The sequence below is a fragment of the Haliaeetus albicilla genome, chromosome 11 (assembly GCF_947461875.1).
Source record: "Haliaeetus albicilla chromosome 11, bHalAlb1.1, whole genome shotgun sequence".
Classification (NCBI taxonomy): Eukaryota; Metazoa; Chordata; class Aves; order Accipitriformes; family Accipitridae; genus Haliaeetus; species Haliaeetus albicilla.
Genome location: NC_091493.1, coordinates 4,825,385 through 4,841,196, shown reverse-complemented (window position 1 = coordinate 4,841,196; position 15,812 = coordinate 4,825,385). Strand labels below are relative to the sequence as shown.

The 15,812-nt window shown below is 38.1% G+C and overlaps 1 protein-coding gene across 9 annotated transcripts in view; it reads right to left on the bottom strand.

Moving 5' to 3' along the window:
• Positions 1-15,812, bottom strand: part of PCDH15 (protocadherin related 15) — a 710,734-nt gene that overhangs the window by 373,999 nt on the left and 320,923 nt on the right. For 8 of the 9 annotated variants that reach the window (XM_069795901.1, XM_069795892.1, XM_069795897.1 and 5 more), the window contains one exon: positions 11,283-11,401. In XM_069795901.1, the coding sequence (XP_069652002.1) occupies positions 11,283-11,373 (91 nt within the window). In that variant the 5' untranslated portion in view covers positions 11,374-11,401. Of the gene's footprint in view, positions 1-11,267; positions 11,402-15,812 lie in introns of all 9 variants that reach the window. The other variant, XM_069795896.1, reaches the window with a different exon arrangement.

The window sequence follows — 15,812 nt, the reverse complement described above, 5'->3', positions numbered from 1 at the left end:
GGTTTTAGGTTCAAAACCCCAGACATTTCCTCTCCACAGGCACTCCATATAAATCCCTAGCAATTGCCTGAGTTTACATGAGCTTTAGTCAAGAAAAACACCGTCTACATTTAATGAAAGACAACAGCTGAACAGTAATGATCCCCCAATCTGAAAATGATTACTGTAAAATGAATGCATTAAAATGATCTGTGAGAGCTCATCCTTTACAATTATTGCCCAAACACATGAGGCTGCTCCCACTATACGTACTACAGCAGAGATACTGTTGTCTGGGGCACGAACTCAGACCCTGCAGAAGTTCAGACCTGGAAGTGCTGAAAAACCTGTACCCCTAATTAAAGCCTTCCGAAGTAGGAGTCCATACCTACCAAGTAACCAACAATCATATCCTCTGAAAAAAGATTCCACACTTCGTTTTTTTAAGAACAATTTAGTTACGGTACTACTGATCTTTTCCTATACCAATTACTTAAAACTTCGTATTTATTGCTATTGTAGTTGGAGGTTTCCTTGTAATAACCTACTGTTCAATCACGTCTTTGCCACACAATAAAACAGAAAACTTATGCTCGTTATTGATGCAGTTAAGAATGCCACTCCTGATATATAAATTAATTGAACTGAAGCAAAACTGGGCATTTAAAATGATTCCAAACCAGATCTGTAATTTGTAATGCACAGAACCTGTGCCCTAAAGGACACAGCTATGAGTCAGTTCTTGTTATGTGAAAATCAAATCATAATAAGATCAAGTTTTGATGAAGTTGAAGTTCCTGTGCCTTGTTTTAAACAGATACTTCTCATAAAAAATGGATTACTTTGAAGCATAGTAGCAACAGGGAGGTAGTTTCTATCACAGTTTATTTGTCAACATATGGCAGTCTGATATAAGCATTCAGAAAATAATTCTTACGGCTGGACTGAGACAAGGAAAAATGAGAGTTTGGAAAGTAGTATGATGGGGAGGGACAGTGATGCATAGGAGCAGAAGGGATATGCAGCTTGCCAAGCTAGCAATAAAGTTCAGTGGCAGAAGAGGGAACCCCAAAGATAAGGGAAAGGTTGTTATAATGCACAAAAATGGGTATTTACAGAAGACTGAGCACAAAAGAGGATGTGCACCAGCACTCCTAGCCAGCAGGAAGAGGGAAAATCTGGAGAAAGAGGAAGGAACAAATGAGTGTTTCTCCCTACTCCCTGACTTTAAAGAGGCTTTAAAAGGGTAAATTCATGGGTTCTGGAAACTTACGTTTCTGCTCTGAAAATATCTCTGTGTTTCAACTCATACTTCATCCCATTCCTCACATGTCCTGTGGCTGCAATGAAGTCTACAGTAGAGAACCCTGCAACTTTGGGGTTTCCCAACAGCTCTGACTCCTTTCCCCAGACCTATTGCTTCATCTTAAGAAAACACTCTTAGAAAGAGTTAGTCTGAAAATGAGCTTTCACTGAAGAAAAAAATACTTCTGCTATGAACTCTGTATTTCTAAGCCATAATTTAGGTACATAACCCAATTAATCACGGAGTAGAAAACTTACTGGAACCCACCTATGTTTGCAGGCTACCTATAACCAACCCCAACTCCAAGTAGCTCAAAGCTTCTGTGTTGACACAAATAGTCTGCTGCAGTCATACTTCTTACTGTAAAAAAAAGATTTCTAGCCTCCCACGTCACCATGACACACACAGGAATTCTCAGCTTCCAAACTACTGCTACATATACAATAAATATGTGAATACAAACAACTCAAAAATGGTGGACCATGGTATGAGTAATAAGGCATTAAGGGACATAGGCAGATTTTAAATGCCATCATTTGTAGCATATCTCTGCTAGTTTTCTGAGTGTCAGACTAGTCTAGTTATTGCTCTTCAAAAACAATTTCAAAGTCTGATTTTCTCCAAAGTTATTTTGATAAATATCCAAGTTAAAATATTTACATCTGTTCTCATTAAGGACCTCCTAGTAAAGAAATATGGTCATTTAGTATGAGCTATCTTACTACTAGATCAAGTGGCCTACTGATCTGTAAATATGCTTAAGAGAAAACTGGAATAAAATGAAACAAGCAGGTTCTGCTGATCCAGCTGGAAGTGTTGCAGCAATTCAGCAGGTAATCAAGAGACAGACTTACCGGATGAGTACAGATGGAGTTTATCTTCTAGGGAACAATGTCAGAACACATAGAACTACGCAAAAACCCCACAAAACAAAGGATTGCTTGGAATAGCATTTTGAAGAATTAAATTGGCTTTGTCCCATCTACAGCAAGCAGCTTCTGTTTAGATTGAAAGTAAGAACATACATGTATGCAGAAGGGGGGACCTTGGCAGTTAATTCAAGCCCAGAGGGAAAGACATCACTAGAGCTAAACCACGCTCTACGTAGGAAAGGTTGTTGCCTTCAACATATTTATGCTACTTAAAACAGAGATGCAAAATGCACATGTGTATACACGCTTTACATTAACACACGCATGTTCGCAAATAAATTCAGAATATTAATGACCGAATAGCCTCAATGCATAATAAACAGAGCAGTTACAGTATAATCCTCTGTACCCAGCAATACACACAAATCCTACCTCATCCCCCCCAAATTAAGGGAGAAATCTACCACATCTGAGAAAGCACTGTCCTATTCACACTATGTCAGTGCACCACCTCTCTCAGCTGAAAGGAATTAATTTCAATGGAAGTGGTTAATTTGTTCTGTGAAATCTGAACATGAGATGGAGATCACAGATACAATATTCTTGAAAACCAGACTTCCTTACTCTAATTCTTTGTCAAAACGCTGACTAAATTGTCAAATAAAGTTACACAGATACATCTTTCCACTCGAGACTCTTTCAAACATTACTATTAAAAAACAAGAATGACCAGTACAGGGGTTAGCTCTGCTCAACACACATGCTCTATGGCTATAAACCAACATATGAACAGACACAACTGCTGCTGATTTTTAGGAGCTCAGCCTAGTATCACTGGAGTTATAGTTTACTGTATGAAAGTCCCACAGTCCAAGCTACTCTTACAGAGGGGATACAAACTGTGCCAGTGCACTTTTACAAGGGTTTCTTCTTTCCCTGCACCAGGCCCTCCCTTCCCAGACATGAATCTCACCTTCAGTAAGGCCACCTGGACCTTGGAGGAAAAGCACCAGCTCAGTATTCACAGCTTTCCCACACCAAGGGATGGCTCAGGTCAGCCAAGTCCTAGGTGACCCAAAGAACATAAATGCTCACAACCATATAATCCAGGCAATCCAACACACAACACCTTGTGTGCCGAAGAATAAGGTTGAGCAGAAAGAACTTGGTAGGCCAGTGCCTAGAAGTTCATTCCTAGCTAGATCCCACAGTCACGTTCCAAGGATGTTGGAGTCTGGAAGTTGTTGCTTCTCAACAAGTGGCTTCCTGCCTCATCCATCCAAGCACCATCACAGGGAGCACACAGGCACTTCTACCAGGAGACCAAGGGCTGAAATTTGCACATTAACCAAGATGAACCTTGCTTCTGATGCCCATGTTTCATTAAATTTTACTCACCCCTTGCCTAAGGGAAATCGATCTTCTGCAGAGTCAAAGCATTGCTACTGGCACTTCAAGACATCCCATCAGTTACCCGTCGAAGAACTAAACCCTTCAGAAGAACTAATGGCTGAACTACAATTCAAAGACATCAAGAACAACAGCTCTTTTCCCTTTAGGATCACTGCAGAGCCAAGTGCCAGAGCTCCCAACCAAAAGCAGCAAGTTTCCATAAAACAAACAAATTACTTATGTTCTGAAGGACTGAGGCTTTCCCAGGCAGCCCTTAGGCCAGCACCTGTTTGCATTTCTCTTCTTTCATTGGATATGTACAGTACAGGGCTCAGGGAACGATAAATGAGCTACACATATTCAAATATGCATTTTCCTGAGTTAATTTCCTGCCCAACAGTAATATATCAAGATCTGAAACTATTTTATTTTTAAAGTAGCCTCTTAAAGTGATTTGTAAGGTCCTTTATTCAATTTTTGTAGCATTAGACTCTGTTAGACTGAATAAATGACAGTAACTGATACAGGGAGGCCCCATGCAGCAGAAAAACAGCTGAAGGAGCTTATGCCTGAAGAATCCTTGGCAAGAGTGAATTGCACAGTTGTGTTTTTCACAGGAAAACCCTTATTTAAAAAGCAATCTTCCACTCAGGGTAAAGTTAAAGACCATTTAAATGGCTGTTCCTTACATCCTGATTAAAAAAAAAGTCTTCTTCACCCTTATGAAGTGCAATACATATTTGGATAAGTAAACCTTCTGATTAGCCTCAATTTTATTTCATTACAGATGCCAGCACTAACTATTGATGGACTTAACCTAAGTGTTGAAGTTGGCAAGAGATGCGTTTCTTCGTGCCTGGCCCACATACCTTGCAAAGTCTGAGTTTCATTTTAAGAATCCAGGGAGGATACAGTCTTATATTATGCCTAACCTGGAAGCTGCTATTGAGCCCTTTGAGACTTGGTATCGCCCTTCCCTGCTGCAGATCTAGCAGTTATGCAGCCATAGGGTAAGTCAGTTCATCTTATTGAGCCAATGGAAAATAAACCCAGTGAGCTCTAGTTGCCCATGTAGTAGTTTCCAGTTTTGGTTGGGTTTTTTTTTTAATGTGCAAAAGGAGTCAGGAGTAGGAGTTTCTGTTCTTTCAATACAAAGGCCAAAAACCTTAATGTTGATGGAAACAATGCCTGCCTTTAGTCTACTTTTAAACCAGCCATCCCCCCACACCCTTCTCTCAGTGGCAGTAGGAGATTATTCTCAAGCAGCTCCTTCAGCACAGCCAGGCAGACAGTCGGGCTCACCTGGCAATCTGCTACCTTGGGCAGCTTCCCACACAGCCAGCTTTGCAGCCAAGGTTAAAAAAAAAAAAAAAAAAAAAAAAGTGCTTAATGTTCAAACAACCCTAATGCATATACTGTGATGTGAGATATTTTCGATACCTAGCGATCACACTTTTCCACCAGTTCCTACTTAAGTAAGTTATTTCCTCAATTTCTCCTTACTGTATATTTTATCCCAAACAAGTCCACACTCCCCCACAAAAACAACCCATGTTGATTCAGCCCTTCGAGGGCCTTCATTATCTTAAGGACAAAAAGCAATATCTACTAGCTTATATTTTAACCAAAATGAGTTTGGTTTTTCCCCCTCCATCTACACGCTAAATTAGACTGCACTGAAAATACTAACATGCATTGCTTCAAGTTTCCCAAGCAGGAAATCTTTGTCCTGCAGAGGCACTCCTGCTAGCAAGTCCTATGCTCTGAGAAAAGATCCAACTAGTAGGTTAAACAAAACCCACTGAGCTGTCAGTGACAGATACATATTCCGCAGTGCAGATGTTAGTGGCACATCTCCTGTTCAACAGGCCAGAGTAGTGAAAAGTAAGAAAATGAGTCTGAAACTAGAATATTAGAAGATAACATCATACTGCTTTGATGCCAAGTCCAAATTCACCCATACTTTTGAAAAAAATTTTTAAAAAGTTAAAAAAAATCAAAATAAATCATTTCTACTTTACCATATATTACAACATAAATACTGGTTCCATACCAAATGCAAGTGGAATTCAAGCATTGACATCTTTGAATGTTATGTGATAGAGTGGTACAACAAGTCTCTGAGTCAGCTGAGGTATAGGGAGACAGGTAACAAGTGTCAAGTTGTGCTGGGGAACACCATACAGCCTTTACAGGTCCAGCCTTTCCCCTCCTGCCCCTCAAGAACTCCCTAAAACACAACCCAAATTTGCACCAGCATTACAAGATAACATAAGGACCAAGATGGTTTCATCTCTGAGTGTAGCAATTGAGCACTTTTGTCAGTATTCTTGTTTTACAGCTAAAAATCTTCAAGTGAAACATAAGGGACTTCTCAAACCTTTTATTCATTTCTGTATAAAAAAAGGCAAAACAAGTCAACTTCAGGTTAAAAGCAGCTCCAACAAATGACTATCTTCAAAAATCCTTCCAAGATGCCATTATATTAAACAGATTGCCACAATTCACAATCCCATTAAACACTTCTGAAAATCCTAGTGACAGAATCATTTCGACTTTTGTTGCTGGACCATCAGGTTTGCTTTTGGTTTTCTTTTGGTTTTAAACAGTGATCAGAATTATTTTGGTCTTTCTTTCATCTTTTAAGAGTAAAGAATAAACTACTAATACCGCCAAGTTGGCAGTTATATCCTTCATGATGGGTATCTACTTAGTCTAAATGCTGAAGACTATTATATTTGTTAATTGTCAAATGATCGTTTTTGCTGGATCAGTTTGGTGTGGCATGAAAGTGCACACAGGCAGCTTTTAAATTCAGCAGCCTTCTCTACTGACCAAAAGTTTGCTGCTGAAGTGTTTCTTCTAGTCACATATATTGGATTACAGAAAAAAAAAAAAGGAAGGAATTGGATCCTGGGTTTCCACCTTTCTCCTCACTGCTGCTTTTAGCTTGAGAGTTTGCCTCTGAATTTAATAGAGTAGCACTGAAAATAAGAGATTGTAGCTGACCTAATTTCACATATTGCAAGGCTATAACTGACATTTCTACTTTTACTTAAGCTAAAATATTACTACAAAAAAGAAAATAATCTTTGCAGTCTTTCTCCTGCCTGGAAAAAGAGACAACTACAGGCAGCAGAAATCGTAAAACCAGATTTATTTCTTAAAACAAACAAACAAAACCCCAACAACAACAAAAAAACCCCCAACAGAACAACAAAACAAACACCAACAAACAAACAAACCACCACCACTCATTACCCATCAACCCACAGTCTTACATTTATTCTGGCATACCATAAGATTAAGCAAAAGAATAATACAAAGAAATAATTGAAAAAAAACCTGAATGGGTTCATCAACAGTACATTGAGACTAATGTGATAACTCTAACAAAATAATTGGGTTTTTTAAATAATTTTGGTGGGTGTGTGGTTTTTTAATACAAAGGGACTACAGTAGATACAAAGTATTTGCATTTCATCAATAGATTTTACATACTCCCCACAGGAAATGGTTAAGCTGGAAAGGCTGGATTAGCATGAAAATTTTAAGTACCACCTGGAGAGAGATGGCTAAAATGAGACCACAAGCAGACTTAGTTCAGATGGTTACTTTGTCCTCAAAGGTGATAGAGTTCTCTACAAATGAGTAGTAACACAACTGAAATTTCAGCTCACTGAAATCTTGGAACAAGAAATGCAGGACACAAATTTATTAGTGGCAGAAATGGAAAAAAAAACTTGAGCACAGATTTGACATTGCTGTGCATGTCACTTAGACACCACTGACAAAAACATTGCTGTGAAAAAAAAAACGCCTAAAGGCCTAGCAGTTATAGATGACAATAGAAAAAGACAGAGCTGTATTACATTACAGCACAACCACCAGCCAGCAATGCACAAAATACACTTCACTGAGTGAAGTAACTCCAACAGAGACAGCAAAGCACAGCTGGCATCGTGAAGAACTGTCAGGATGTCACCTGGACACAAAATACAAATGCCAGCAAGCATGTTCAAGAGAGCAATGTAGCCGAAAGAGGGACGTAGCAGGACTACTGGGATCACAAGGGGAAGGAGAATCTACTTTGCAAGGGCAGCCTAGGGAAACGTGTCTGTTTAGTTTAGCAAGCAAAAACCAAAAGGGGGAATTACTGCTCTCCAAATGTTTCTTTGGCTGGATAGCAGAAACACCAGTGATGGAAATACATTACCTGAAGTGAAAGATTGCACAGGCATTATCAGCTAGCCATGAATAAATTGTCTCACTTCTAGGAGACAATGGCATTGAGCCAAACAAACAAATGAGAATCTGGGGAAGCTTTCTAATAAGTATAGGAAGAAAGGCTAACTATTTCCAAGGCAGTCCTTCATAAAGTTTTTAAGGCTACTTTGTAACATCATTAATTGCTGTGGCTGGGGAAGATTTGATGACTCAGGAGGTCAAGCAAAAACATCTGCATTAGAGAAAGTACGAGCTAATGGAGTAAAATACAGAGGCATGCAACTAACTAACTAGGCACAGCTACAACCACGAATACAGATCATTTGCATGCTAGATGCAAAGAAAGGGGTTATAATTTCTGCCATAATTGATTTTTCCCGTTTGAATTCATGATTGTTCTGCTGTTAAAATAACTACACTGTTTTTAAATCGCAATTGCTAAAAGAACGCATCTTTTATACGTTCTGTGTTAGATTACAAATTTTACTATGGCAAAGTAGAACAACTCTACCAGTCCCAGGCATGCCAAAGTACTTCTCTGCAATGATCTAAGTACAGAAGATACTATTTTCTATTTGGCTGCAAGAAACATATTTCAAAGTAATTGTTTTTATAAACATTGCCTCATTAGCTAGGTGGCATTTGTTGAGTAACCAGTACCCCACCCTGGCTTAAATTAATTTCCATAATTTTTTTTTCTCTATTATAGCATTACGGTATTTATATGAAGTACCTTGAAGATATTAGAAGTACTTTTCACTAAATTTACCCTTTCCTGAACATGGTGGGGAAAAAATCATTTCATTCTTGAGTTTGAATCAGGGTGTTGCATGTTCTTCAAGCAACTGCATTTCTTTTCCCCTAGTAAAGTACCAATATTCTTGGTTATATGCATCAAATTTATATTCACTGAAAAGCAAAGCCCCCTCTGTTCAGACTACATAAGGGAACATTATCATTAAGGATAAAACCAAGTTTGGGTTCTGTGCTAAAAAAATGGCTCGAGCCAAGACAAAAAAACAAAACAAAAAAACCCCCAACCCCAAACAAACCTCACACCAACCAAAAAAACCCACACACAAAAACAAAAACCACATTAAAAAAACCCAGAAGGAATATCACGATGTGGCCACGCCAGCAGGGATACTTGTAAACTCATCTGAAACTGGCTTAGACAGAAAACATGAAATTTCAAGCATCTAAGTTAATGCACTGAAAGGAAGTCTGTAAAACCCTGATAATGTCTGAATACTGCCCCCAAAGTTGTGGATATTTGGAGTAGATATATTGCTAAGCCATCCATGAGATTTAGACCTGATTAAAATATTTGTATTTTCAGGTCTTCTCCGTTTCCTAGTGACATAGTGAAATTTTTATTAGCAAGTTTTCATAGCATTATTGCAAGCATTCAATATAAGCAGCAAGTAAAAAGTCAAACTGGTGCAAGGCAATTTAAAAACCAAAAAGAAATCTAATTAGCTGCATTTCTGCTGCCATTGCTATCTGTCAGTGATGCAATTTTCACCTCCTCACAGTAACTGACAAAGTTGCACAAATTCTCTTGTACCACATGACCCCATCAGGCAACAAACAGTTATATGAACAACAGGTCACTAACTGCAGTTTACAGCCTTCTAAACTAGGGAAGTTGTTATACGTTTTCAGTCACACTATCATTAATGAATGACAGCTTTATATATAACTGTGGACAAGTATCTTTCCCTTCCTTTAAATCACCTGTAACAAAAAAGTACAATCTGCATACTTTTTGAGGTAGGGACATTAATGAACATGGACATTCGTCATGCAAGAAGTAGAAAGGACAAAAATTGAAACCTGAGGCATCTGTTTTCCTATTCTGAAATACCAAACTGTCTACCACTATACTTTCTGGGGCATCTGTGCCATGTGTTTTGCACCCTTCAGCATCATTCAAGTGTAACTAGAAATTGGTATTCAACTGAAACTCATAATGTTACTTTGATCAAAGATGTCTTTTTGGATTAATATTACAATGTCGCCTATGTGAGTGCAAACAAGATCACAGTAAAAAGCATTGCTTTATATTTTCAGCCTACCGTGAGCGCTCTCTTTTCATGACCCCAGAACAGGTATAGCCCAGTGCAGTCCTATCATCCTGCTTTCGTCCCCTCCCCTCAACTTATTCCCATTGCTCTCCAGCATCCACTTCACCCCATGCTCCTGACCATGCCAGGGGACATCCCACTGCCATGCAGCCTCTCCTCCCTCAAATCTAGCATTTTGGTGCTCAAAGACCACTTGACAACCATCACCAAGTCCAACGCTGCAAAGCATAATGGTCCCACTCCTCCACTATAACAGATGATTTAAAAGCAAGCTAATTGTATCCAAGCATAGATCAAGTATCTAAAATATGAGCAGCTCATTTGCTTCACTTCAGTCTCGAGAATGACAGCTGTAATGACAGTGTATAAGAGTGGATAAAATTAAATTAGTTTTCTTGTCTATTACGGACATCAAATATAATGTAGGGTCAGGCTGGGGGACAGAAGGGAATAAAAGGACATTTGGAAAACAAGTAATAGAGCAAGAAAAATATACTTTCTACTTGATACCAAAAAAACTAAGAAAAATTCAAGTAGGATTGAAGACTTCTCACAAAAAAAAATTTAAAAAAAAAATCAAAACTACTATACTTCATAACTGCCAAAACAGTTTTCTAAAAGATAATCCAGCTGCAAGAGTAAGTCATAAATATGTACTATTACAGCTTACCTACATGGAAGGCACAAGTGCCACTTACAATGAGCAACTTCATTACAGACATTCCGATATCGTACTCAGTTTTCACTTATCCCCTCATTATTCTTAAGGGTACTTAAGAACAAGTCTGTCAAACTCAGCTCTTCAACTTTTTTAAATTATTCAAAAGAATAAATCATAATCAGTTATCTAGGTCTAATTTTTTATTACTATAGATAATTGGCAGAACACATTTCTGGTATATCTTAATTAAATTCAAAAAAATGCTGTGAGGATGAACATGAGCTACTGGTGCCACATTCCAGGATTTCTGAAGTATTGTTTCTCTAGAAGACCCTCATTGTGGATCTTTTCTCAAGTTTTTGGTCAGGTATGTATACAGCCCATAAACAATTCTCTTTCAAACCCCTGTTCCAAGTGCTGTAACTGTCGATTTACAAATAAAGCAAGGTAAAGTATTAGTTCAATAAATAAGAGGAAACAAATTTTAGTGCTGGAGTCCAATACTGAATAATCATAACTAAATATTTTTATCTTGCCTGGTAAATCAACAGCTTTGTAAAATACAATCATCGGCAGATGCTTAAAGTCATGAAACATACCCAGATCTTTCTTTATTGTAACCTTTCTTTCCTACTAAGTATCAGACTACTTTATCAAGTAATAATTGGGGGGCGGGGGTGTGTGTGCAGAATTAAAACGCAATCACAGAATCATCCCAGCCCTCCCACAGCTATGCCCCCCACAGCAAAAAACCTTACCTTCATCATTCTGGGCCAAACAACCTGCTAAGATAGTAGCAACTGCAATCTCTACAGCTAACCATTTCCAGAGACAAAACCGCTGTAACATTTTTTGTCAAACGTCACTCAAGGCAGATCTGAAAAAGAAAGATTTGATACACGCATTAGTCAAGCAACCTACACAAAGGTGAGTGATTACAAACTATTTCACAGCAAACTATGGAACTACATATGGGATATATAGTCTATAACAGTGCAACACTGTTTCTGTTAAATCAAGCTAGGTTAATTCCATTAGCATCAATACATACATATGTACTCATTAACTCAATAATCACATACACAAAGACCTCCAAGTAAAGAAAATGCAAGTTTCTTGCTTAAATCAGGTCTAATTTCCATAAAATAGAGTATTTATGTTATTCTTCCTGCTTTACCCTAATGCTTTAAAGCACCTTGGAGAAGAGACCATATCGGAGAAATTCCATTTATTGATAGTAGCGTTCAACTGCAAAAGTCAGCAGGGACCCAGTTTCAAAGACACTGCCCAGCAGAACCTCCCCCAGGAAAAACATGAGCAACCCCATAGATGGCCTTCTCTAATGAGACAGACTGTCGGTTCATGCCCAGCAAAGGAGGAAAAACAAACAAGAACTCCCACATGTACAAAAAAAAAAACCAACCCACAAAACAAAAAAAACACCAAAGAAGCCAACACCAAAAACAGGAGAGTAAACTGGCTAAGACAGATCTGGATAAACTCCAGAGCATATTTAGAGTGAGTAACATTAGAAAGTTATCTAAAGCTCTGGTTTATGGCTCCAGTAAAGAGAATTAGCACATTTCTGTAGCCCAGAACTGAATTATTTAAAAATATTCTTTCACATTTAAAAACATTGTGACAAATACAATGGACTTCCTAGCAACAGAAGCATGAAATGAAGAGAGACTTACAGCAGTATAAAAACAAGCTATTGTATAAAAAGGGTTTAAGTGCCGTCAATTTTCCCAAGCAAAGCACTTGACTCAGATTTCATTGCCACTTTCTGCTTATAACTTTCTATCATGGTTACAAACCACTGTATTTCATTCCCAGTCAAACAAACACACTATTACCCCCCACTTAACAGCCTCAGCATTAACACCATCTGATCCTCTGTCAGCAAGACATCATTGAAGATGTTCTATCATTTTCCTTCCACAAATGGAGCTTATAGAAAACACAAAAGTATGGACAACATCAAATTCACACATACAAAAAATCTACTTAAGGCATAAAAAAATTCCTTTTAGATCACTCTCAAGAGTTATCCGAGCCACAAGGAAGCAGGGTTTCCACTAACAGAAATAGGCAACAATTTCATTAAGTACTGGACAAGCCAAGAATTTCTCTAAGATCTGAATTTATTCAAAACCATACAATCTTGCAAAACATTTGGGTTAATATGAAAGAAACAGTGCTACAATATAAACTGTTCCTCTTTAAAAAAAGAGACCAAAACAAGTATGTGTCAAGAGTTTTGGAGGAAAAACTGGGTTTTTTTTTCAAGTGGATAAGGAAAGCAAGAAGATTAAAGATGAAGAGGCTTTTCCAATCTCCATCTTCATTCAGGTAGGACTCTTCCCAACCAGCAGTAGGTCACTGCACGCAGTTAGTTGCAATAGGCAGCCAATTTCAGGAAGAACTTTAATGTTATACATCAAACAAGGAGGCCGCCTATGTCTAATTGAGGCAGCAGTGCAGATGTCATGGGACTGTTCATTTTCAATTCAGCCAGACAAACATCAGTCTTGACAAAACAGCTCAAGGTTACAGGAATTAATGAATTCAAGCCATGCAATAGTATCTATGAAACATACAAAAGCACCCACCTTCTCCTCCCTCCTCCTCCTCCTCTTCCACTGGCACTTCTACAACAGTTTCTGCCCCTAACTCCAGCAGTGACAGCTCAAATGAGAATTTCAGACCCTTCCTAAAGGGCTTATTATTCCTATACATGTGAGGAGACCAGAACTGTTAAGCAAAGATCCCACTATCCATAAAAAAAAAAACCAAAACCAACCACCACCACTATTTAAAAGCTTGCTATATGCAACTATGAAAAGCAAGCTTCAAGCTCATCAAGTATGTTACCAATAACTTGACAAGTATGTTACCCATAAAGAAAAAGAGCAGCTAAGTTCTTTCTTGAGGAAAAAAAAAATAAATAAAATAAATCCCTTCCTTGAGGAACCCACCAGTTTTTGCCAGTGTTGCTCGAAGTGGCTTCTTCCTCCCTTCTACTTACCAAAATGCTCATATGATTACTGTCACCTAAATTTCCACTTAGCCAATTCAAAAGTCATTCTGGATTTTGCAATGACATCTTCAAAGAACTGAAATTATTTCCACCATAATATATTCTAGTTGACTACTTTTAAATAAAGGCTGAGTGTCTCCACATTGCCCAAGCAGATTCAAATGAATCCAATGTCATCATTAGACTTTGTTAGACTTCCTGGGAACTTTTGAGGATATGAACTTCTCAATATTTCAGCATTTTTTCCTCCTACATTAGGAGGGGATCCTAAAAGAATTGGGCTCTGTCGCTTTTTCAGTTTAAGCAGACAGTGTTATTACATTAGGTGGCATTTGCTGTCAAGTGCTTCTACACCTCAAAACCAGAAACAAGTAGTTCAGGAGACTATCTTAGTTTCTTCAGGTCAGTCTAAGAAAGATCATATCCATATGTGGATTACACGTGTTATAAGACCTAGAAAGAAATGCACCTACACACTTCTGAGGTCTCTGATATTTCTTGTTACAACCCTGGGGGGGGAAAAAAAAAAAAAAAATCCAGATTTCCAATCACGATGTTCTATTTTAGGAAGTTATTCAGATCTCAGCTGACATACTGGAGTCGAGTCTACTCTGGAGAGATTCTAGGACAGAATCTTGGCAGATTTATTTTTGATTTTGACAAAATGTCAAGTAAACCACGAGGATAACAACACTGCTGCTCTAAGAATAAGCATCTCTATATGCAATTGTAATACAACAGAATAAAAATTGTCCCCCTCTTTTTCCTCCAATTTGTACCAGAAAAAACTGGTATGAAGTGTAGAAAGGAAGAATATTCTTAAGTTAAACAGATTCTGCTAACCCAGAAATAGCTCACAACAAACCACAAGTTACTACAAAGTCCCCAAAGGTAGACAATCTGTAAGAAATAAAGTGTTGAACTCTAGATGCACACTCTGACGGGGCAAAGGACAATTATGAATTGATAATAGAAGGAAGATCTGTTAAGTAAGAACATACAGTACGTCTACAAGACACACTATTTTCCTGGAAAATATTCCAATGTTGCTACAGCAGAATTTTAAAGTTTGATGTTACCATGGGCAACGAGAAGTTATACACTCAAGCACAAGAAACTTCAAATGAAAAATAAAAATATAATTAAAGTTTAGGGGAATTTCACTTACTGGCATATCTGCATTTTAAAAAGAAAAAAATTTCAATAGTGTTCTCTCCAGAGTGTTTCCTGTTCGACTGTACAGCTGTACTGAGAAACAAAAATATGCACAGATTTTCCCAGAGCAGCAGCAGCCGATCACTGGAGATGTTTACAGTTCGACTGTGGCAAACTGGTGTAATCACACTCCAAGGAGCAATCATGTCTCCTCATCTCACTTCTGGCCTTTTTTTTTTTCCTTCCCCTCTCGCCAGTGTAGCTACTGAATCAGCCAAAATGCCAACTAGTCATCAAGACATCTATATAAGAGGTACTTCAACAAATTTTAAGAGGGGATAAAAGCGAATTAAAAGCCCCCCAAAATATCAAATATGAGTTATCACATCCAAGCACCTTGAATATATCTAAGGCCCAATGATATTACAGTAACCTTAAATGTTTGCTTACTTTAAGATCAGGTGTTACTACAGTACTTAAAATAATGCATTCATTTGATGCTGAGGGGGGGAAACATGGACTCAGTCAAAATAAACAGCCATGCATGGTTGGGGTTAAAAATATTTTTAAATCAGAATTGTTCTTGGTATGGAAATAAAAACTGAAGTTATAAGTTTTTTGAAATCAGGTACATGCTAACCTGTCTAATGCCACGTGTTGAATGGAACTGATTCTTTATAAAAGTTAAGCTCTCAGAGGAAGATAGGCAAGGGAGAAAAAAAAAAGTCATTGACATGGTTAGGAGATGATAACAGAGAACAAAAAGCTAGTATACAAATACCCAAACCCTTGCACATATTGGTCTCTGATAAACTCCTAAGCCAAAACTAGAGCTTAAATTGCAGCAGAACATGGTGTTTCAGTAAACACTTGAAACAACTCAATTTGAATCAGGGTGGGGGAATCTAAATTTTGGACTGAGTTCGCAGCAAGCCAGATACTGTTGGCTTTTTCAGAACAGAACTGAACTGTACACACCTGATTTCGTACAAAACATGGAATACAGTAGTGCCACACAACAAACAGTCATGTAGCAACAACTTCAAGTGTTTTCTTACCATTAGCAGCAGAAAACAACTTTGAGGCAAACACT